Source organism: Xyrauchen texanus, chromosome 15, assembly GCF_025860055.1.
Source record: "Xyrauchen texanus isolate HMW12.3.18 chromosome 15, RBS_HiC_50CHRs, whole genome shotgun sequence".
NCBI classification, from domain to species: domain Eukaryota; kingdom Metazoa; phylum Chordata; class Actinopteri; order Cypriniformes; family Catostomidae; genus Xyrauchen; species Xyrauchen texanus.
This window is the reverse complement of record NC_068290.1, coordinates 8,720,063-8,743,462: the sequence shown is the minus strand read 5'-3', so window position 1 is coordinate 8,743,462 and position 23,400 is coordinate 8,720,063. Positions and strand designations below refer to the sequence as shown.

General features: G+C 42.9%; 1 protein-coding gene across 3 annotated transcripts in view; it reads right to left on the bottom strand.

Moving 5' to 3' along the window:
- Positions 1 to 23,400, bottom strand: part of dyrk1b (dual-specificity tyrosine-(Y)-phosphorylation regulated kinase 1B) — a 68,746-nt gene that overhangs the window by 8,355 nt on the left and 36,991 nt on the right. For all 3 annotated transcript variants that reach the window (XM_052144061.1, XM_052144059.1, XM_052144060.1), the window contains exons 2-6: positions 4,299 to 4,444; positions 2,677 to 2,796; positions 2,051 to 2,239; positions 1,716 to 1,863; positions 384 to 670 (exon numbers count right to left, since the gene is read on the bottom strand). In XM_052144061.1, the coding sequence (XP_052000021.1) occupies positions 384 to 670; positions 1,716 to 1,863; positions 2,051 to 2,239; positions 2,677 to 2,796; positions 4,299 to 4,361 (807 nt within the window). In that variant the 5' untranslated portion in view covers positions 4,362 to 4,444. The remainder of the gene's footprint in view (positions 1 to 383; positions 671 to 1,715; positions 1,864 to 2,050; positions 2,240 to 2,676; positions 2,797 to 4,298; positions 4,445 to 23,400) is intronic.

Sequence of the window (23,400 nt, the reverse complement as noted above, 5' to 3'; positions counted from 1 at the left end):
TTCACTTTATCTCAACTAGGGGGCAGCAGAAGCTGCAAGTTAAGATGGGTGCAGCACTGCCAGTGGGAATCTATTCTCAATCAGTAAAACCCATCTGAGCTGTGGGGAAAAACCTACAGAATGTACATCCCTATAGGCCAAAAATGTTATATTAAGAAATATTTTGGAGGTTAAAAATAAAAAAAGAGGTATTTACACTTCCCCAACACTTTCAATTTAAATTTTGTTCATTTTCGGACACGTGGTCTCCACTATTCATTTTTATCTGTTCGTTGTGCCAAGAAGAGTGTGAGTTTTCTGCGCTAGTTAAATACTGGGTGTTACCTCATCTCAGCTTGCCAATAGGAAATAATGAATCGAGTAGGTCTGAGATAAAGTCTCACCCTCTGTCCTAGCTGACAGGAACTGCCAAAGTCCACAATCTTGATGGCACTGCGCTTGGGGTTGCACAGGAGGATGTTCTCAGGCTTGAGGTCGCAGTGGATGATGCTGAGTTCGGGCGTGGCCAGGAAGAGCAGTGCTGTGCACAGCTGCTGAGCGAACTTGCGCGTCAGGTTGAGTGAGACGCCGCGGAAGTTGGTGTTGCGCAGGAGGTCATACAGGTTGTAGGAGAGAAGCTCGAACACCAGGCACAGGTGGTTACGGAACATGAAGTGCCTCTTTAAGTGAACTTAAGAAACAAAAATGAGAGGAAAGAAGAGTGTTAGTGTAAGGACTTTCTCAAAGTCAGCTTTTGTCACCATTTAAGCTATGTTCACACTGCCAGCTACTTTGTCGCTGCATATCGCCAGTGGCTGGCGGTTAGGTCGCTAGTGGTGTGTATGGAGAGTCTAAACAGCACTGTTTCTTTAAAATTAATATTATTATTAAAATATTAGGATCACGTGAGCTCTACCATCTTCTCTCATATTGGCTGTCGCTCCTGAAAGTCGCTCTTCATTTGCATAAAGTTAAAAATTTCTCAACTTTGTCACGTTGCTGGACACGCCCACATCCGGTCGCCAACGGTCGTCATCGCTCATGTTGCCGGAAGTCGGCAGCTCTCATTGAAAATGAATGGCATGAGGTTGTTTTGTCGCTGCGTGTCGCTGGCAGTGTGAACGCAGCTTTACTCACCTACACGTTGTTCTAAACCCATATGACTTTCTTTCTTCCATGGATCAAAAAGGGAGATTTGAGGTATCTCAGTCACAATTCACTTTTTGAGGCTGTCATCCTGCCCAACATATCTCGTCTTCCATGGAAGAAAGTCATATAGGTTTGGAACATGAAGGTGAATAAAGCATATCAAAATGTAAATTTTTGTGAAAATGATATGCATGACCATATACTAAAAGGGCAGTCACACTATGCAAAATTACTTTTGAATATGGGCAACATGATATGATGTTCTAGGGGTTCTGTTTTTAGCTACTCAAACTTTCCCACAAAACAGCAAACCATTCAGCTTTGAAATCTGTTTTCTCTGTATTGAGCTAAGAGGTCAATCAGGGAATGTTCCTCTATTGGTCAAATGTCCTTTCTTATGTGAATTCGAAAAAGTCAAATTCACAGAGCAAAATACCAAACTTCCTCGTATGTGCTTGAGTTTGCATGTGTATGAATGAAAGTGAACAGAGCGCAAAGTGTAACCACACCTTCTAACGAGTCTAACGAAGAGTAGAACTACCATAACAGTGTTTTATTTGTACTTGTATTCTGTGTCTAGTTTTTACCTATGTAGTACTTCATTTCAGTGTCGTGTTTGTTCATGAGCTCTAGAAGCCGCAGCTCAATCTGGGCCTGGTTCAGGAAGGCTTTCTTGTTCTTGATGATCTTGATGGCCACCCACTCCTGTTCGTGGTGGTCGTAGGCTTTCACCACCTACACAAAGGGTAGCAAAAAATACTTGTAGTTTTGCAACAGGAACAAAAGTAGTAGAAGTAGTATGTCTTTTCAATTATCTTTATGCAAACAGGCCTTCAATTCTCCATATTCACACAAAATCGATATTCTATGAAAAGACTATTCTGTTGGCTAATTTTAGTTTGAGCATAAGACAGTGGCTAACCTGTCCAAAGGAGCCCTTGCCAATAAGTGAGTCGATCTCGTAGCGGTCCAGCCACTTTTCCCCATTCTTCACAATGTAGTCATAGTTGTCGTCGTCATAGCCGTCATTGTACACCTTGCGCTCTTTTTTGGTGCTAGAGTCCTCAGGGGGAACCTGCTGGGCACGCCGTTTCTTTTTCGTGTAGTACACCTGGAAAGTGAAGGACACAGGTTTCCTATTTGCACTTCTGTACTTCTCTCTATATGAGGGTTTCCCAAAATCCCTGATTTGAGCAAACCCCTATGGGTTCATGAGGAAACTGCATGGGGTTTGTGAGAATGCGTTAGAAATGCCAGTGCTAGCTTAAATAGAATTTCTATATAATATAACTTAATTAAAAAAAATATTTTTTAAGAAAAATCAACAAATATTTCACAATCGAATATGCAAATACATGTTATACAATTCATTATATTTTGAAAGGTTAACATTACTTAAATATTAGGGGTACTTGAAGTAAATTATTTAGGTCATAGGGGTTCAGAATACTAGCAATCTATTCTAAAAAGAGAGCTACTGCACTAAACAATCATAGGGGAAGATATAAGATCAGTCTTATCAACAACTTAAATGCCAGGCTTGCTTACCTCATTGATGTGCTTGTATGTCTTGATGAGATCGACGGAGAGTTTTCGTAGTGGCGCACTGGCGGGATCTCGAAAACTCGGGGGAATCCTCCTCTGCAGGATGGTCATATCTGACAGCACCTGCACAAACCGAGAACACCAATAAGAAGAGAGAGAGGGCACAAGAGGCAAGGCAAAAACGAAAATTCAATCATGAAATAAACTGTGTTGCTTCCTTGAGGTTTCAAGTGTATCTTAAACATAAGTATATCTCAACATAAATTGAAAGATAAACTAATAAATAATTATGTTCCAATAGACACTTTCTGGACACAAAAACCACATATTTAGTTATTATTACAGTTTTTGTCTAATCGCACACTAACTTTGTAAATGACAAGCTACAGTGGCACGAAAAAGTATTTGGACACTTAAAAGGTACACTCCGTAGTTTCTTTCCTCATTAAAAAGTTTTACTATTAAAGAAATGAATAATAATTTTTTAAATATACAGTATGTATAAAATCATGACCATTTATCACATAAGATAAAGACTCCAACTTTTAACTTTTTAAAAGCTGTTTTACTCTACATGCAGAGGGTACCCTAATGGGGGCTGCCATGTAAAGCCCAAAGTTTACTTTGGTTAGATGCGAACGATGGCACAAATTTCATCATCAGCATAATGCTCAAGCACTGAACGTGTGCGGCCAGATTTTTTCAATAAGGTATATGTGCAGGCCAAAGACCTCCAAATGGGGGGGGTGGAATCTCCAACAAAGTGTGGGGTAACTCCAGAAGGGGGTTGGACCAACTTTAAAAGGGGGCATCACTTAAACTCATGGTTAAGGAAAGGGTTATGTTATATCTTTGCTGGCGGTTTGGAGCTCCCAACCCTTTTTAAAGCATCGCCTGCAGCTATATCCTTCTCAACTGTTCTACCCACTTGGAATTATTTGCACTAATAATTGGGCTGTTGCTGAAGAAGTGCCAGAAGAAGATGTAAACACCGGTGAACAACATGAGACAAATGTGGAAATGACAAGTGTAGATGTGCACGTCAAGAGCGCGTGTGTGCAGAAATTAGGACAAAACTGCATTTGTATAGCTCGAGTCTGAAGGACTATAAAGACATCTTTATGGGTCTAAACTCCTGAAGAGAATTAGTCCAGTATCTCATAGTATTTGTAGTGTGTAAGCGCACAAAGTCAAATGGAGTACACTTTGACAGGCTGACTGTTCAACTGCACAGTATAATCTGGGCTTTAGTATTGCACGACTAGCCAAATATCAAACTGTATTTGGACACTTTCACACATAGATTAAATTAATCATGGCTGACTGCAAATAGTGAATTTGCACAATGGCACTGGTAACTGAAAACTACTGCATTTGAAGAATGCTGCATCCTTGCCCCTAGGTGTCAGTGTAAGTTCAAGACAACTGCCATATTGACCAGCACAACATAAACACAAAATTAATGAATGCACCTTTAAAATAAATGCCACTTGCTTTGATATTTTGTTCTCTTATGCAATGACATTTATAAATGTTTTGGTGTGACTCAGAAGTTTCCAAATAATTTTGTATGCACAAATGTTTATTTGATATTATTTAGTTGAAGGGGACCGTGTTTCTGGTACCTGCTGCTGGTCGGCCATGGAGTGGATGTTACTGAAGGAGGGGTGGCTGTGCTGGCTCGACATGGTTGGCTCAGCGGGGGAGAAGCCCAAGGCGGCAGGCTGGCAGAGGGTAGAGGAAGGGGGCTTGCATCCTGAGCTGCTTCCACCTTCATATAGGAAAAAAAAATACAAGAAAGGTTTCAGAAGACATATTCCTAAGGTGCATCACACACACCAAGAAAATACTGACATGGGAGTGGGGAGAAACGCTGCACTGCAGGGGTAGTAGAAATATTGACACACTCCCACACCATAATAGAAGACAAACTAAAGGTATTTTTGCAGCATCTTGTGAAGACATCTTTTAAGTCTTCTACAATCACATGGAATATCAGTACTTTTAATGAGAGGCTATCTTCTCAAGATGCTCCAGTTTCATTTTGGCTTTGGAAATTTCAGCACAGTTTCTAAGGTCAGCATGACAACACCAGATGAGTTTGTGTGTTAGAGAAGGAGGGTGCAATACTATGCTATACACCTTCAAAGCCCAGAGAAAAGTTTCAAAATCAGAATAATTCTCTGAGTTTCTGAGCTGCATGTACTTTCCAAACAGCTATAGACTGATATTAAGTAAACACCAGAAAATCTGTGTACAGTAGGTAAACGCAAACCAAGTGGAACAAAGTAACACAGCTGTATGACATTGCAAACCAAAATCTCAGAGGCTGATGCGAGTAACAAGGAAACAGAGCTATCCATGGTCCTGTGCTGCCACTCATTGGCCAAGACTATGCTGCATGCTTTGCCTCTGAATACAGGGTGTACATTTGACTAGTGCTGACCTCATATACCTCATGTGGTGCCCAAATTACAGATAAACATAAATATGACATCAGGAAGCTATTGGTATAGCGACAAAACACAGCTAACAATCCAAAAACCAAGAAATCTCCTGTCACTCTGGATGGAGAGCATCAAACATAAATAGATTTTTACATTTTTTACAAGAAAACCTGACTTGAAAACGCCCTGCCACAATGCTAGGATGGATGCTTAGGTGTTCTGAATATATGTGCAGTTATTAGGGTGTTCTGGGTGGCTGCTAGGTGGCTTAATGGCCCAAATCAAAAGAACCCACCCCAAGTCTCTAGGATATCCTTGGCTTGAATCTCAACTGCAATGTTTTGCTAGTTTTATCGAATGCCACAGGGCTGATAAAATATCAACTTTCCAATACTATTTTCATTTGAATGGTCCCGATTTAAATTCTTAAAATCCCAAGGTCAATCTTTTACTTCTACTTTAAGTGTTCTACAGTTTTGGTTGTGTTGGTTATTATATTGGTTTAATATATTGCAAATTAACTGCATATTCTGGGCCCTTTTGATCATTTTTTAAATAATATTTTCATAATGTCCCCCGTTAGAAGGTTCCCAATATAATTTACAGCATTAGCAGAGAATCTTTTTTTTTGTATGTTAAGTAAAATGGACATTAAAACTGAAATATCCCTATAAGTATCAGAATCGAAATTGAATCAAGAGCTTGTGAATCTGATTCGAATCGAGAAATCTATATTGATATCCAGCCCTACTACGCCTGGTGAGAATTGTAAGTGTGACAGCTTGGAAAAGTAAATGCACACCTCCCCTCAACAAGAAGCACAATTTAGAAATGACTTATGAGCATAGCACAAATGCTATGCTTAAATTGAGAACTGTTTTTTTGTTCGGAACTGGTTTCATTCTTTAAAAATATAGGATGACTTTCAGTTCCGGTAATGGTTCCCCTACGTGCAATTTCCCGCAGAAGCAGATAGAACACTGTACTTAAAATACTCTGACAGTGCTTCCAGCAGCGCATTTCGGCAGCAGCGATGCCAGTTTATTTTGATTCCCGAACAAATTACTATTATGAGCCGGCTCTTTTGAATCTACAGCGCGAAGCATACGGTGCTTATGGTATAGTCTGGTAAAGTCTTATTCTTATACTGATGCGCAAGATAAGGATGTCCAACTTGAAATGAAGTAAGAACCGCTGAAGTTTCACAAGCCTGAAGTACAACATTAGACTGTATAACATAGTCTAAACTCACTGGAACTGTTAAAAATGTCTGATGTTCTGATTTGTTATATCTGCTCTGTAGAAATCTGAAATGATCTCATAATTTTGCAACAGACTGCAGAAGTTCAATAAGAATTGTTTTTCCTCATATCATCTGGAACCCTTAAGGAATCGGAATCGTTAAGAGAAATCGGAATTGGAACCAGAATAGTTAAATTTCTTACGATTCCCATCCCTTAACTGCATAGATAAATATTGGATCTTTCAGAATGTATGCCAGTTAAGTCATAGAGCCAGTTATGTATACAAAAGACCAAGGCACTTACAGGGCACTAAACTACAGGCTTATAAAGAATTAATGCTGTCCCAAATTTGATGGACTGACATGTTAACTACAGGATGCAATTTTTTTTCTCTCCCCACAATAATCCAATAGAACGCTGAACATTCGTAAAAAGGAAGTATCAGACATTTCGGGAACGGGTGAGAATGTGCAGAGAGTACAGTAATTAAGTCAGATTGCTGAGTGCAGAAGCAAGGATGTGAAAGTCGGACAGGGGGATATGAATGGATGAGATATTCCATGGTGAAGGCTTTTATTGCTGCTATCAGGGGCTGACAGGTGAGGAGTAATGGGGGTGAAATTTATCAATGACACATTACAACTTGAAATAGCCCAACGATCAATGGCCGTAGTTTAAACAAAGTGCAAAACGACACATCTGACCACCATCAATTCCAGAGAGTGACGGCAAGCATTGCTGTTACATGCCCATAGGAGGAGTCCCAGCACCAATTCACTGCCTGGATAGAGCAATACATATGTGACTCATCTCTAACTGGCTTCTTTCTGCTCAGATCCTGTTGCAGGTAATGACAATGCACAATTAATGCCTACATGCTTCAATGCAAGACCTACTAAACAGCTACTAGTTAATAACGTCAGAAAAAGAAATTGCACCTATTTGTACACTTGCAACATTAACAGTAACAAGCAACACAAATCCTCTTTTATAATGCCCTGGATTAACATGATTTTATTTATTAGCTTTTTTCTTATGTCCTTATTTTTAGAGAGACATGATGACTGTTAAAGTGATGACTGCTGAGCACCAGAAAAAAATGTCACACTGTGCCTTTAAATGCTGAACCGAACACAGTGAGAACTTCCTGAGTGTGACACCCCCCCTTCCTCCACTCTGATTGGCAGAGGCCCCCTCCTTCTCTCCTTCCTGATTGGCTGCTGGTATCCAAGGGCTGGGCGGCGAGGTCTCTATAAATAAACCTTGTAGCTTGTGCTGTATCAGCAACCCTTCCCACAATGCTGCTCTCGCCCTCCCTTTCCCTGCCTGTTACCTCTCTATTTTTTTTCACCCCTCTCTCAATCTAAACTGATCTGGCCATAAAACTCAAATAAATGTTGTTTCCAACATGAAAGAATATTAATAAAATAAAACAGCTGAGGGCATGCGCTCATCTATAGACACACAGGTGCCTGGGTAGAATTTATTGTCATAAACACAAGTGTCAGATCGCGGTTGTTAAATATATCAGGTGGTGGATGAAGTAATCATCCACTGCAATTAACCATGCACAGACTCACCCCACTCCACATACCCACAGCTGACCAAACACAGCTGCCAGCTGCCAATCAGGGTGTCACCATGGCAACAGACCAGCCTACTCCCTGTTTCTATGGCACAGGAAGAGGATGGTTGTGTGTGCATGTGAACAGCTGAAGTTCCCCCTCCCTATAGCTCCCACCCTCACCCTTCCCATGTCCGTATTGACCCCCTATCTTATTCCCTGTTAGGGTAATGGGAACGCTGGTACTACTGAGCCAAAGTTGGATACAACATGATAGGCATGTGAGGAAAGAAGGGCAGGACAGTTTAAACACAGTTTGATCAATTCTGTCTGATTCAGAAAGCACTTTGCTAAAAAACAAAAACAAATAAAAGTGTATATTTACATATATTTTCCCTTACATACAACAAATGTCAATCTCTTTTATAGTTTACAGTTTACCCAAAAAGAAAATTCTGTTATTATTTATTCACCTTAATGTTGTTCTAAACAATGTTAGGCAGAATGTTAGCCTCATTCACTTTCATTGTTTTTTTTTTCTACACAGTTAAGTGAATGGTGACCAAGGCTGTCAGTCCCTAACGTTCTAACTAACATCTCTTTTTGTGTTACATGGAGGAAAGCAATTCATGGGGAAGAACATAAGGGCGAGTAAATGATGACAGATTTGTCCTTTTTAGGTGAACTATACCGCATTTCAAATGCTTACACCATAAAAAGTTGATTCAACAGGCTCTGCCAACTTGCATCAAATGCAAGATAGTCTGTGTGCAAGCAATTAAAGGTTATTGTATGAAAAATAACTAAAACATGACCTTAGTGTCAAGCAACAAGTTTGTGCCATTGTAGTGTAGAACAGTGGTGGACCATGTGTCTAGAACAGAGGCTGTTTATGAAAAATGAACATTGGGGACATTTAGTACATAGAGGTGAAGAAGTCAAGGGTGTGTGTCACTTTATGTCCACTGTCTAATGTGCCCGTAGATGGCAGGTCACATGGATGTCATGCACAACTTCAGGCTTTCCGGCTGTAGCTTCGGAAGCTTTGAAGGACAAGTGTAGCTAAAAACAGGCCTACACTATTCAACAAAGGTCGGCCTGTAAGTATGGGTGGCCGTTTGTGTATTTAGCAGGTATGGGTTATTAGGGCAGCAGGAAAAGATGGCACAGATCATATCTCCTGCTTAATTCTCATAGAACCTGCAAGAACTAAATAAAGAGAGAGAGAGCAACATTTCTTATTGTGCCATGCTGGAAGACTTAAGATTATGTTAACCTGATTAGAGAAATAACAGGGACACTTCTCAGAGAGCAACAGATCCCAGACAAATGTGCCATAAACTTTTAAGTATGTTTAGGTATCTTTCAAACATAGCCCTTACTTCTGAGGACTTCATATAATTGAACAAAATGGAAGTTTTAGGAGTAAGGACATCCTTATAATGTCATGTCTTTCAGTTGTCAGCTTTCCATAAGTTCCTTTAGCCCACTTGTGCATTGACCGCCAAAGTAGACTGTATAATGGGTGGTTTGCAGTGGGTTGGGTTGGCGGGTAAAGTCTAGGACATGCAGTACTTCAAAGTATACTCTTAACCGCGCACCATACAGTGACATTCAATGTGTGCGCACGCGTGTCTAGAAAAACGAAGGCTAGAGTGTACTTCATTTTTCAGAGTCCTGTGCACTACAACCGCTTTGTGATACTCAATTTTCAGTCAACAGCAGGTGTATGTGCCAACAACATGTAAAGACATTTCGTCATTACACGTGGACTGTCAGCATGCAGGCTGGTTTTTATAGACACGCGGCCAGTACATGCATACTGTGCTGATAATTACATTTGCATTACATGCACTGTGTACAAAACGTACCAGCATGTGAAAAATGGAAGTATACTTTGGCCTTTATACTCATTTTATACCAGCTTAAATTTTAATTAACTATTTTAGATAAAGGACCGATTGAACTGAGGGTTTGTGCTGCTACCTCCCATCCCAGAATCCTCCACTAGTCATAACCATAAAGAACACTTCACCTGATTGTCCTTTGTGAATCTTTGAACACCCCAATTTGCATGGCCTGCTGAAAAACTTTCAACCTTTCCACTATGTTCAACACCCCTAGCCGTGTTATGCGATACCCACATCCAACCTTTCCTGGCGGCCAAACCCAAAACACTCCCACAGCGAAATTTAAACAGTCAGACCCCCATAGCGGAATAAGACTCCAAACTATTAATAAAAAGCCATCTGGGTCAACGCCTCAAACAGTGACACTGGTAAATTGAGAGCTCACACAAGGCATTAAAAATAAAATAAATCCCCCACCTCAAAATACATCAATAGCTATGAATATATGATGACCATCCACAGCAACAAGCAAAACTAAAACAAGCACAGTGCAGTCTTTATGTAAAATATCCAAGTATCTAACCAATGCTTAAAACAAGTGGTCGACCGATATGCATTTTTCTCATTTGCCAACGTCTAGAGAACAGAGTGGCTGATGGCCAATAAATGCATAATACAATTTAATGACAGCAAACAAGATGTACACAAAATTGAAACACTTAATTTTACACAATATTTACTCAATATTCACAAAAGATTTTCAGAAGGCTCTCAGTTGAAATTTGAAATGGACACAAGGGATATCTAAGGATAGGGTAGGCTTATACTTTGTTTTTCTGCATTCTGTTCCCTCTCATGAACAGCCTTTTTAAAGTATACTCTTTTGACCGCAAGCCCATTATGGCTGCTTTTTGATACTTTTTTAGTACAGTCAATGCCAGACTGATGCACAAAGATTTGGACGGTGTCTCTGTATCTAGAAAAACTAGGCTTCATGAGGATAGGCCATGCATTCTGTGTTGATGCCGAAATTTGTGTCACGTGCCCTGAAAACCGAAGTTTGGTCTTTAATCGGCAAAGAGGACACAGTTATTGGCCGACAACCTCTAAAAATAGCAAAAAAATCATCAAATTAATTGGCCTGACCATTTTACTGGACAATCACTATTTGAAACAAAAAAAAAAAAAAGTTACAATTTCTACTGCCACACCTTTGTTCTGCATTAAAAAAAAACATGGCACAGCATTACAATCACCAAACCGAATCGGTTACTAACGTAACCTCTGTTCTCTCTAGATGAGGGAATGAGTATTGCGTAAGCTAGCTTACGCTACAGGAAAGATTAATCTTTTCTGAGATATTGAAGCCAAAAAATTATCCTTAATTTTGTATCCATTGTCAACGCAGTGCGGCAGCTGCAGACCTTGAACGGGCTAGCTAGCGAGCTCATTGGTTGCTCTGCGGCAACTGCTGCAGCCTATAGACGAGCTTGGGCGAATTCGCATCCAATGAGAGGCGTCCGCGCGCTCACTGCATCAAAGCCCGCCAAAAAGGGCGTGACTAGAGTGCATATAAGCGTAGTTCGTAGGCTGAAACCCTGGTTTTCATTGAATGAAGCGAAAAATCGCTCGTGGCGCGAGCACGGCCGGTTACGCAATACTCGTTCCCTCATCTAGAGAGAACCGAGGTTACGTTAGTAACCGATTCGTTCTCTTACGAGAGGTTCTCTCGTATTGCGTAAGCTAGCTTACGCTACGGGAACCCTTTGTCAACGCCGTGCGCGCCAAGCATCCACTGCATGAGCCCCAGGGAATTAAGGGGGACCCGGGGGAGCCCTTGTGAGTGGGGAATTAATATTTGGCCGGCAAGAGTGCGGGCCAGTGTGTGTGTAGTACATAAGCACATAGACAGAGCGGCGGTGCCGGTCTGTGTGGACTGTGTCCCATTAATGCAGCTCACCAGGGGAGCTGTAGAGTATTAAACCGCTAGCAGTTTAGCCTGCAGAGCGGGTACTTCCAGATTGTAAAATCTGACAAAGGTGGAGGGGGAAGCCCAGCCCGCTGCCACACATATGTCGTGAATGGAAATCCCGCTGGACCTTGACCACGAGGAGGCCATGCCTCTAGTGGAGTGAGCCTTAATGCCTAGCGGGCATGGTAGGTCTTTTGACGCGTACGCGCAATAGCGTCCACTATCCATCTGGACAGTGTCTGTTTCGAGGCGACGAGACCTTTGGTGCGCCCTCCGAACGAAACCCGTGTTGGACGCGTCTGTCGAGATGACTTTTCGGCGAGATACAGCTCCCATCATCACTCCCCGCTGATACCACTCGGCCACTGTCCAGGGCTGCAGAGCTGAAATACAGGTCTGAGTCACTCTGATTGGCTGGCGGCCTGTGGCCCAAGCCCGGCGAGACGCGCGGGTGTTTAGCCAATGCTGAAGCGGGCGCATGCGCAGTAAACCCAGTTGAAGTACTGCTGCGGCTGAGGCCATGTAGCCTAGCACTCTCTGAAACTTCTTCAGAGGTGTGAGGCTGTTCATCTGAAATGACGCTGCTAGTCGCTGCACACGGCGTCGCGCGCTGTGTAGATAAGCGAGCCGTCATTGCCACTGAGTCTAGTTCTATTCCAAGGAAGGAAATTGTCTGACTGGGCTGTAGTGAGCTCTTGGTCCAATTGACTGCAAGGCCCAAACTGTTCAGATGACTGAGGAGAACTGTCCTGTGAGACAGAAGCTCCGTATGTGATTGTGCCAAAATCAGCCAATCGTCCAAATAGTTCAGAATTCGTAAACCCTGACTCCGCAGGGGTGCGAGCGCCAGCGTCCATGCACTTCATGAAAGTACGGGTGCTAAGGACAGGTCGAACGGAAGGACGGTGTATTGATAAACCTGGCCGTCGGGCGAATCTCAAGAATGGCCTGTGACGGGATTTATCCGAATCTGAAAGTATGCATCTTTCAGATCGAGAAAAATAAACCAGTCCCCTGGCACATACGCGCGAGGAGTTTGCTGGTTGTAAGCATTTTGAACGGTCTTTTGCAAGCGCTTTGTTCAAAACCCTGAGATCTAATATTGGTCTGAGGCCGCCGTCTTTCTTGGGGACAAGAAAATAACGTCTGTAAAACCCTGACTCACTCAGGGGAGGCGGCACTCTCTCTATGGCCCTTTTGCACAGAAGGTTTGCTATTTCTGAACGAAGCATGCACGCTGCTTCCGTGTTCACAGTAGTTTCGAGCCGCGCTCTGAAGCGAGGAGGACGGCGATCGAACTGTAGCAAATAGCCCTGTTTTATTGTGCTTAACACCCATTCGGATATCCCTGGACTATCTTCCCACGCTTTGAAGCGTAATGTTAGAGGGTGAGTGGCCAAATCGCTCTGATTGCCGCACACAGCCGCTGAACAGAATGTGTGAGCCGCTTACTGTGCTTATGCTGGACTGCTCGCAGACAGCATGGACAGGCTGTTCTGTGAGTGACTTCCGATTGAGGTGAATGGGGAAAGAGTCACGTCTGTTAAGTGATACGCAAGCATAGTCACGGGCACGGGCTTACATACAGAGAAGTGTTTGCTGGCCGTGTGACAGAGCGGGCAGAGAATGGGCGCGCGCACGTATTCGTGAGCGCATTTATTGACTCTAACACTCGAGTGGTTCAGTAACCGCGTTTGAGTGTGCTCTGATGGGGACACGGAACGTGTAATGCTTGTGTGTAGAGGTGAACACTGGATTGTGGGCACATTTTCTACACATAAGGCTGGTCGTGTGACAGAGCTGCCAGAGAATGGGCGCCAGCACGGATTCGTGGGTGCGTTTATTAACCCTAACACTCGAGCGGTTCAGTAACCGCTTTATGTGAGTGTGCCGTGATAGGGCCACGGGATGTGTAATGCTTGTGTGTAGGGGTGAACACTGGATTGTGGGCACATTTTCTACACATAAGACATGTTTGCTCTCTGGTATGGACACGGGATGTGTAATGCTTGTGTGTAGAGGTGAACACTGGGTTGTGGGCACATTTTCTACACATATGGCATGCTTGCTCTTTACCAGATTTATTTGGGTCGCCGTGAAAATGGCGTTTGAGCGCAGGCAAGCGGGCGTTATCACCGGCTTGTTGGCTGCTGAATCTACCACTGTAGTAGCCTGAAGGAAGCGGACTGACAGGGGGCGAAGCTTTGACGGTGGTCCGGCAGCAGCGGGACTGATCCGTCGTTTTGTCAACAAAGCTAGGAGGACTTTGGTTGTTCAGGTTTCAGCGCAATTCTAGTCCGAGGCCCGCGGGGGGGTGGCGGTCTGCGGCGGCTGTCTGAGCGCGATCGAGGGCGGCCGCCCTGTCGACGCTGAGAAGTCTGGCTTTGTTGAGCTGGGCGCTGTGAAGAGGCTCGTGCAGGAGGCTCACGTGGGCGGCCTGCAGAGGAGCTAGCGCGACGAGGCAGAAAGAGATTCATGGCTTGTGTGGCTTTTTGGACCTCTGAAAACCGGTCAATGATACCACTCACCGCGGAGCCGAAGAGACCGGATGGAGAGAGCGGTGCGTTGAGGAACGTAGAGCGCTCTGCTTCTCCCATGTCGGCTAGCGTTAGCCACAGATGTCTCTCGGTCACAGTCAGCGCGCCATGCACTTCCCTATAGCTTGGGCTGCAGCTTTGGTAGCGCGGAGGGCGAGGTCCGTAGCACTCCGTATGTCTGCAACCGCCTCTGGATGCCTGCTTTCCTCATCCCACTCCCGCAGAAGGTCCGCTTGGAGGATCTGTAGGACGGCCATAGAGTGCAGAGCAGATGCAGCTTGGCCGGCGGCGGAATAGACGCGGCCAACACAGGCGGAAGTTGTTCTGCAGGCCTTAGACGGGAGCACTGGTTTAGACCGCCATCTCGCGGAGGGCGGGCAAAGGTGTGCTGCTACCGCATCCTCGACCGGAGGGATGGAAGCGTAGCCCTTCTCAGTGGCGCCGTCCACCGAAGCAAGAGAGGTGGAGACGTGGGACCGGACCCTGGCCGAGAAAGGCGCGTTCCATAATTTGGAAAGCTCGGCGTGGAGTTCCGGCAGGAAGGGAGCGGCCCGGGTAGCGGGTGCTGCGCGGCGGCGGCTCTGTAGAAAGCAGCCGTCAAGTCTGTTGGGTGCCTGCTCAAGGGGCGGTGACCACTCGAGCCCGAGGCGGTCGACGGCCTGTGTGAGGAGGCGTGATAGTTCCCCTTCGACTCCGGCGCGGGTCCTGCTGGATTCCTGGGCCGAGGAGGAGGCGTGTGAGCCTGACCACTCCTCGCTGTCCGAAGCCATGATGGAACAGCCCTTATCCTCCGCTTCTTCGTCCGAGATGGCAGCAGAGCAGCCGCTCGGCGGCAACTGCGCATCCCGGGTGGGCGGGGAGGGTGAAGGCGATGCTCGAGGGATGGGCTCCGGCGAGGCAATCGCTTCTACCACTGTTTCCGGCAGCCTTTGAGAGCGCCGCTTTTTTCTGCGCGGCTGAACGGAAGGCGGTGCGGCGGCTTCGGTCCTGAGCGCTTCGAGTCGAGCCCGCAGGGTCGACATCGGCAGCTCCTCGCAGAGATCGCATCCGCCTTCGGCGAGCTCTGCATGCCCCAGTCCCAGGCAGAGAGCGCAGATGATGTGGCGGTCTCCGGTGCTGAGAGGAGCGCGGCATGAGGCGCAACTGGAGCGAGGCATCTTAAAAAAGACGCTCGTACTCTTTTGTGAAGTTCTTTAAGAACTAGCTTGCTTTTAAAAAGGATACGTCGCCGGATGGCGTAGCTCGCAGGACGGCTGAAGGTGGCGAAGACGGCCGGCTTCTTCGAGCGCTGTCCACGCTTGCTTGATGCCCCTCGAACGGCGACACGGCTTCCGGTTCAGTGATGCGAAGAGCTTCGCTGAAAAGATGAAAATCAGGGTTCCAGCCTACGAACTACGCTTATATGCACTCTAGTCACGCCCTTTTTGGCGTGCTTTGATGCAGTGAGCGCGCGGACGCCTCTCATTGGATGCGAGTTCGCCCAAGCTCGACTATAGGCTGCAGCAGTTGCCGCAGAGCAACCAATGAGCTCGCTAGCTAGCCCGCTCAAGGTCTGCAGCTGCCGCACTGCATTGACAATGGATACAAAATTAAGGATAATTTTTTGGCTTCAATATCTCAGAAAAGATGAATCTTTCCCGTAGCGTAAGCTAGCTTACGCAATACGAGAGAACCTCTCGTAAGAGAACAGGTTTTATGTCTGTGGCGAGCAGGGTGGGGCCGAGCGGCATCTAGGCAGAGCAAGGCCGGGAAAATGAGTGGTGAATGAGGTCCACCTGTATGCCACACCAGACTTGCATTCAAGTGAGGGGTGGCGGGAGTGTTTAGGGAGAGGAGACAGCAGAAGACGAGAGAGAGAGAGACGAACAGAGCTGATTGTATGTAGTGTTGAGCTGAAAAGCCAACAGAGTTTATGTGTAGTGAAGCTGAAAAGCATAAAATAGTGTGAAGCAGCATGTTATTGTGTGTGAGACTGAAAAGTGCAACAAATGTCTACAAGTTTTTCAAGCCGGCCACAGCTTCCTCCTTTCCATGAAATGTTAAAATGTCCACACATTGTAAATGGATGCATGCCGACTGCTGTCATGCACAATTGTGAAGTTCCACCCCTCTTTTTTAGGGCTGGGACGACGCGTCGACGTAATCGATGACGTCGACGCAAAAAATACGTCGACGCAAAATATGCGTGTCGATTCGTCAGACCAAAACAAAGATGGCGGCGCCGGAGAGTAGAAGCAAAACGAGTGGCTCCTCAGACTACCAGAAGTGCAAGGCGGCACGCACTCGTTCATGTAAAGTGTGGGAATTCTTTAATTTAAAAGGAAAAAATTATGTGATATGTCGTCTTTGCAAAATGGAGATGGCTTTCCATTCTAGCACCACGGCAATGCACCAGCACTAGGGCTGGGATGACGTCGACGCAAAAAATACGTCGACGCAAAATATGCGCGTCGAATTGTCAGACCCAAAACAAAGATGGCGACGCCGGCGCCAACACGAGTGGCTCCTCAGACTATCAGAAGTGCAAGGCGGCATGCACTCGTTCCTCTAAAGTATGGGAATTATTTAATTTTAAAGGAAAAAAATCCGTGATATGTCATCTTTGCAAAATGGAGATGGCCTTCCATTCTAGCGCCACCCGGGAGCAGCCGCAGATGACAGAGCGCCGTAAGATTTTTTCAACTCCCCACTTTGCACTCGATGTTGGAGTAGGCTATAATACGTTGTCGACACATAACGTTTTCGCTTATAGCTATTAATAATGCGCTTATAGCTATGAATGTCGTGAAAAATACATTGAGGACACTGACAACGCGCTGACAGACAGGACCAAGGAGGTAACATTTAATAAAGTCTCAACTTTCAAATTTGGTCATTCAAAGAAAATTAAACCATAAATAGGCGTACTATTTTGTGGCTCTTTAATGTGTCGTGTGTTATGTGTTAAAGCTGCTCGTGAACCGATCATCTTTTCCTTGGTTAATTTATAGCATCAAATAGACTAAACATGAATGTAGCCTACATCAGAAGGACTGTTGTTTTAACCTCGGAAAGACGTCAGTACAGTAGCCTACAATCCATTATTCAAATTCAAATCCACCGACGTTAATCTTCTCTCTCCTGACTACTTTGTCGGACAAAAATGGCGTATTATGATTGATTGATCAGATCGCCAGTCAATCAAACTTCCGGCAAATGGTTTTGTTTTTTTTTTTTTACATTTTATACACCCCCACCCCCATGAAACAGGTATTACCGGTGTTGTCACAAGTCAATTAATCGAATCGAAATCGAATCGGACTGGAAAAATGAATCGTTAGATTAATCGATGCATCGAAAAAATAATCGCTAGATTAATCGTTTAAAAAATAATCGTTTATCCCAGCCGTACTCTTTATCCTTGAGTTTTAAACACGAGCCGCTGGACCCTAAGGAGCTTACGTGCTGATCTCTCGGTGAGACTGCACCTTCACAGATCAAGGCGACTGCGAGCTCACGTTAACACCAGACTGGCTAATCTAAAGTGACCAGCACTAATCAAGCACCCCTTGAATAAAGAGCCACTTGCTTCAGTGGAGGTGGATGTTGACACAGAATCAGGAGCAGGCCTATTCACAATGTTTTCTTTCTTTCTTGGAAAGCAAGGATGATGCAAGTTAAAGAGAGAAATGTAAACATCTGTACAGAGTGAGAATCGGATACTGAGTATGGGACACAGAGAATATTAGAAAATGTGCATGGAAAAGTTGCTTGGGTTAGTTTACCAAAAAATATAAATTCTGTCATCACTGAGTGCATTTACATGCACTTTGAAAGTTAGACTTCAGTCGGACTAAAGCAAAGTCCAAAAAACAAAGTTTTGTTTGTTTTATTTTTAAACTTTAGTCCGAATGAAATTGTACTAACAGACATAGATAATGCAATTGTAGCTTGGCTTCGCCCAGCATGCATGCACGTTAATTGGACCACAATCGGACTTGGCGAAATGCGCATGCTCCGAAAAACAGGAGGTGCCATGCAACGTGCATTCAAATCAGCAGTTGAGTGCAACACAACACACATTGTATTCCATCACAAAATGTCTTAAAATTGCATATATTGAAAATAGACAAGCCACAATATCATAATATTCACACCAGTGCGGTGTTCACGTTCAAACCAACTAACACCAATACTACAGCTAAGTGGTGAACTGGGGTAATTTTCATTAAGCAATAGACAACAACACAATACTGCAAGGCAGCTTGATTTCAAACTTTTAACTTAATTTATTATTTATTTTAACTAAAAGTACAAATGAAACTGAAAAAAATGAAGTGCAATTAAAATTTTTAATTAAACTTTTTGAAAGATGGCTTTTCAACAGTTGTGAAGGGCAACATCGCATTGGCAACTAACTTTGGTAACTAATTCTCCCAATCATGTTTTGCTCCCTCATAGGGCTGGGCAACATGCAAGAATTATGTTCACGATATTTTAATACAAAAATATATATATCACAATATCCAATTACATCGTCAACCCCCGGCTGAGGGATGGGTGAATATTCTTACTTTAGTGATTTTACATTGAAAGTTTAATTCATTTAATTAAAAAACGAAAAACTTAAAAGACATTTCAAAATTCAAATTGTACTTCAAACGAAACGGCAATTAAAATAATGAAGTGGGGAAAAAAAACAATAATATATATATATATATATAACCACCTTTCCATTTACCATCACACAAGTATCTGTCAATGACAACAGGCGGAAAATTACTAATAAAATTAAGACCAAAAAACAATTAGAAATGTAAACATAATAATTATAATGATAATAATAATCACTGAAATATAAATCATGGTTCGAGGTGAATGTGTTTTTGTATTATTTCATGATTTAATCACAGATGTATAGGCTCTATATAAAAGTGACCCTGCAGAGTTGCACTCACAACGAACTGCTCTGTGGAAATAAAGCAAACTGAACTCAGAGCATTTCCTGAGCTGAGATGGTCTGAGGTCATTTGCGGCATTCTAATAGATACTATTCTTGCAAAAAAAATTCAGAAGACTGAAACAAAGAGTGAGAACACTTTACATGCACGTGTTCCATGAGACTGCATGCATCCGAACAGCACGTCAGATATGCCCATAGATGGCATTTCTGTCATCCGTTTGTAATTTTTTTTTAATCAAATGTGTTCTTCAAGTGCGTGTCTAACAGCACTTCTTGTGTCATTCCGAATCCGAGATGACTTACAGTTACCCACCATGAACATTATATTCGCTACCTGCAATTAAATGTCTTCTGTCAGTACGCGTACTTTGCTGCCTGCATACGTTGGTAAAGAACATCTTGCTTTCAATGCATTATTTAGGTTCATTTATCATGGGTCACACACGCTTCATTAGGAAACTATTCTTTATTTAAGGATATTCTATTCGTTAAGTTATTGTATTGCTATTGGATGTTCCATTCGTAATGTTTACCCCTTTTATCTGGTATAAACTTTCACACTGGTGTGGTCCCTTTTATGGAGTAAAACCATTAACATCGTACACCGTGGCAACCCTAACTGAATATTTTGTATATTTTTTTACATGTTTATTGTTCACATGCATAATTTGTACTATATACAATTATTTACATGTCGAACATGTGCAAAATCAGTACAGTCTCTTTAAGAATATGGGCATCAGCCAGTGAACGCAATGACAGGGGATGCAATTCTTTAGTGTGTTTTGTGTGATTAGAATTAAATGTTACTTTTTTGTTTTTAATCAAGAACTGACTGTAAGGAACAGAGACATTATTAAAAGAGACATTATTTAATGACGATTGGATGGCATGGATCTAGTCTTTGGACACCAAACAGAACAAGTCAAACTAAACTTTTACTCAACACGCAGTAAAAGGATCTCGCTGCTGAACTACTTCACCACTAGACTAGTCAAACACTGGTGAGTAAAAAAATCAAAAAGTTAACCAGTCAGTGCTGTCACATAATTTTTACTCACATAGCACAAAACTGTCACACATGCAAGTTATTACTCACTTTGTAAAGGGTTGCCACATAGAGTAAAAGAACAATCTTGGGATTTAACTATCGATATCGAGCTCGTTCAAAAATTGCATCATAAAATACAATAAAAGAGGGTAACAGACGAATACTATGGCCAAAGTAAGCATGCTAGCAATAGTCCCATGAATGCAGAATGTAAATATTACAAATTACACCTCTACTGCATATATCTTTGTGGCAGGGCGGAGGGCGGGGCCGGGTCGTGATCCTACAGACTAATCAAGCCTCCGAGAGGGATAAAGGTCGACTGCAGAGGATTGTGCGGGAGAGAGAGAGAGATTTATGTTTATGGACATGTCCGTCATGTGTGTTTGTCTGTTAAAGTTTCAGTTTATTATTAAAACTATTATTTATATTGTCAAGCCGGTTCTTGCCTCCTCCTTTCCATTGAATACGTTACAATCTTACTTTCAATTATCTTTGAGTGGTTATAACATCTTACTTTACTTCTCTCATGTGGATTCCATTCATAAAATAAGGCAGCAAGCATGTTATTGATAGAATATGCAGCCTGAAGTAAATGACAGGTCCAGTAACAGATGTAGAGCTGTTCAAGTATACAGACAACAAACCTATAAAAATACCAGCGATCGCTAGGACAATATAGAGATATCATATATTTTCTGATTTGTCTGTTTATTCACAACATCTCTCCTAAGTCTAAACCTTTTTATTATACTTTACACAGAGTTTATAAGGATAATATCCTTATAAATTGAAGGTGCCAAGTGAAGCAACGCAGAGCTCGTATAGCTCAACAATCCAGGAGCAAAATGCATTATCTTCTGCCTTCTGACATCACCAAAAGAACAACGGATAACGTACATCTGATCTGCACCAAAATGAATGAGTAAAGAATGTAAGAAATGCACACGTGCTTGATATGTGCATCTCGCTGTTAAGAAGTTAATTAGCTGACTACTTGACGTGCTAATATGATGCAAAATGTCAACTGGAAACTGTCTACATCCTTTCTTCAGTTACTATATTATGCATGGTGTCATGTACAATTGGACAGAGAGATTAAGACTGTAGCTCGACGACTCAAAAACCTGCTGTAGCTCGATAATAACAGCCCATGTAAACACACTTATTTGACTTCCTTTTCACCATAGAACACAAATAGACAGCCTCATCACCATTCACTTTCATAGCAGAGAAGAAGATGCAATGAAAGTAAACTAACATACTACCAGCCTAACATCTTATTTTATTTTCCATGGAACAAGGAAAGTCATAGGGGTTTGAAACAAACATAACGGTGGGTAAATTATGACAGAATTTTCATTTTTTTGGTGAACTAGGCCTATTCCTTTAACCTGTTAACCTTGCAGAGCCAGCGACGGAAGAGTTTTTCCCCACAAGTTTAATGTTTATGAATAGATTTAACGTGAAAGAACATCATTAATCTTGGCAAACTATATATCATTTTAAAGGTGTAAGCCTCAAGCATCGATGATAGAGCTCTGTTTTTCGATGAAAAGCTTATAACGAATGTATTTCTTGCATTTATGTAAGCAGTACAGATCAAAACACACGTAATCAAAAACGGAGTACATACCAGTAGTGTCGTAATAACGAGCCACACACGCATCCACTGCTAAAAGTTCCAGATTGAATGGAAAGGTGAGGGTCCACTGAATAACATCCCATAGAGCATTTTTAGTCCAAAGAAACAATAACGTTGTAACATCGATGGTTATTCCTTTGTTTACATCGAAGTTTCTTCAGGGTGAAGTATCATACTTGTCGGTTATGCAATAAAATTATGCATAAAAACAGACTCCGGTAGCCGAACGTTATATGGGTGTGTTGCTTAGAGTGTAATGAACAAATTAAGACCGCACACACACACACAAATACAAAGATAGGCAATATATAGGTCAAAATATCCAAACACTGCGGTCAGTTTTTTTGATGTCATGATATGCTGATTAACCTGGTTTCTGTGATGGGCTGGCAGTCAATGGGGGTGAGCTGGATGTTGGGTGGATGTGGTCTTGCAGGTACACTGCAGGTGGTGAACAATAACATGTTTTTGTTCTGATTCAGGCCCATCACTAATCCAGCAGGAGGAGGAGAGTCCGAGAGCCAATGAGCATGAAGGGCATTTGTCACTTTTTCTCCTACATATGTGAAACAACATATTTTATCAGCACGAAAAGATGACAATTTTAAGCAGACATTCTTCCAAAATGGTCTCGTCTATAAATAAGGCCATGTTTAATTAGGCTAAACTGATTCAATGAATCAGACCATTGAAGCACTTATATAGCGCTTTTTTTTAAACCTTAGAGTTTACCAAAGCCCTTTACACGGTGTCCCAATCACCCATTCACACTCACATTCAGACACCAATAGCGGCAGAGCTGCCATGCAAGGCGCTAGCCTGCCATTGGGAGCAACTTGGGATTCAGTGTCTTGCCCAAGGATACTTTGGCATGTGGAGTTGTGTGGGCCGGGAATTGACACACCAACCCTGTGATTGGCAGCCAACCCGCTCTACCACCTGAGCCACAGCCACCCCTTTTATGTACTTTGTTATGAGAGTCCACTAAGTTTGTGGTGCAATTCTTACTCTTAAAGCTCTGAGAACTTCTGAAAACTTAAGAAACAACTGGGGGTATCTACTCTTATACCTAAAACATTTTTTTAAACTACACAAGACAATTCTCAAACCTTATCTGAATCCACTTCTCTCATTTAACTAAAGGCATGTACATGGTGTTTTGAGCACTTTAAAGCATTAGTTCACCAAAGATTTTAATTCTCTCATCATTTACTCACCCTTATGCCATCCCAGATGTGTATGACTTTAATTCTTCTGCTCAACACCAAAAGATTTAGAAAAATATCTCAATTCTGTAGGTCTATAAAATACAAGTGAATGGTGACCAGAACCCCAATATCAAAGTCAGCATAAAAGACTCCAGTGGTTTAATGTCTTACGAAGCATTCCATTTGGTTTTGGGTGAGCGCAAACCACTCTCACCCAAAACACTTCTTTTTCACTGTTCATCTTGACAGCAGTCTCCTCGGTGATCA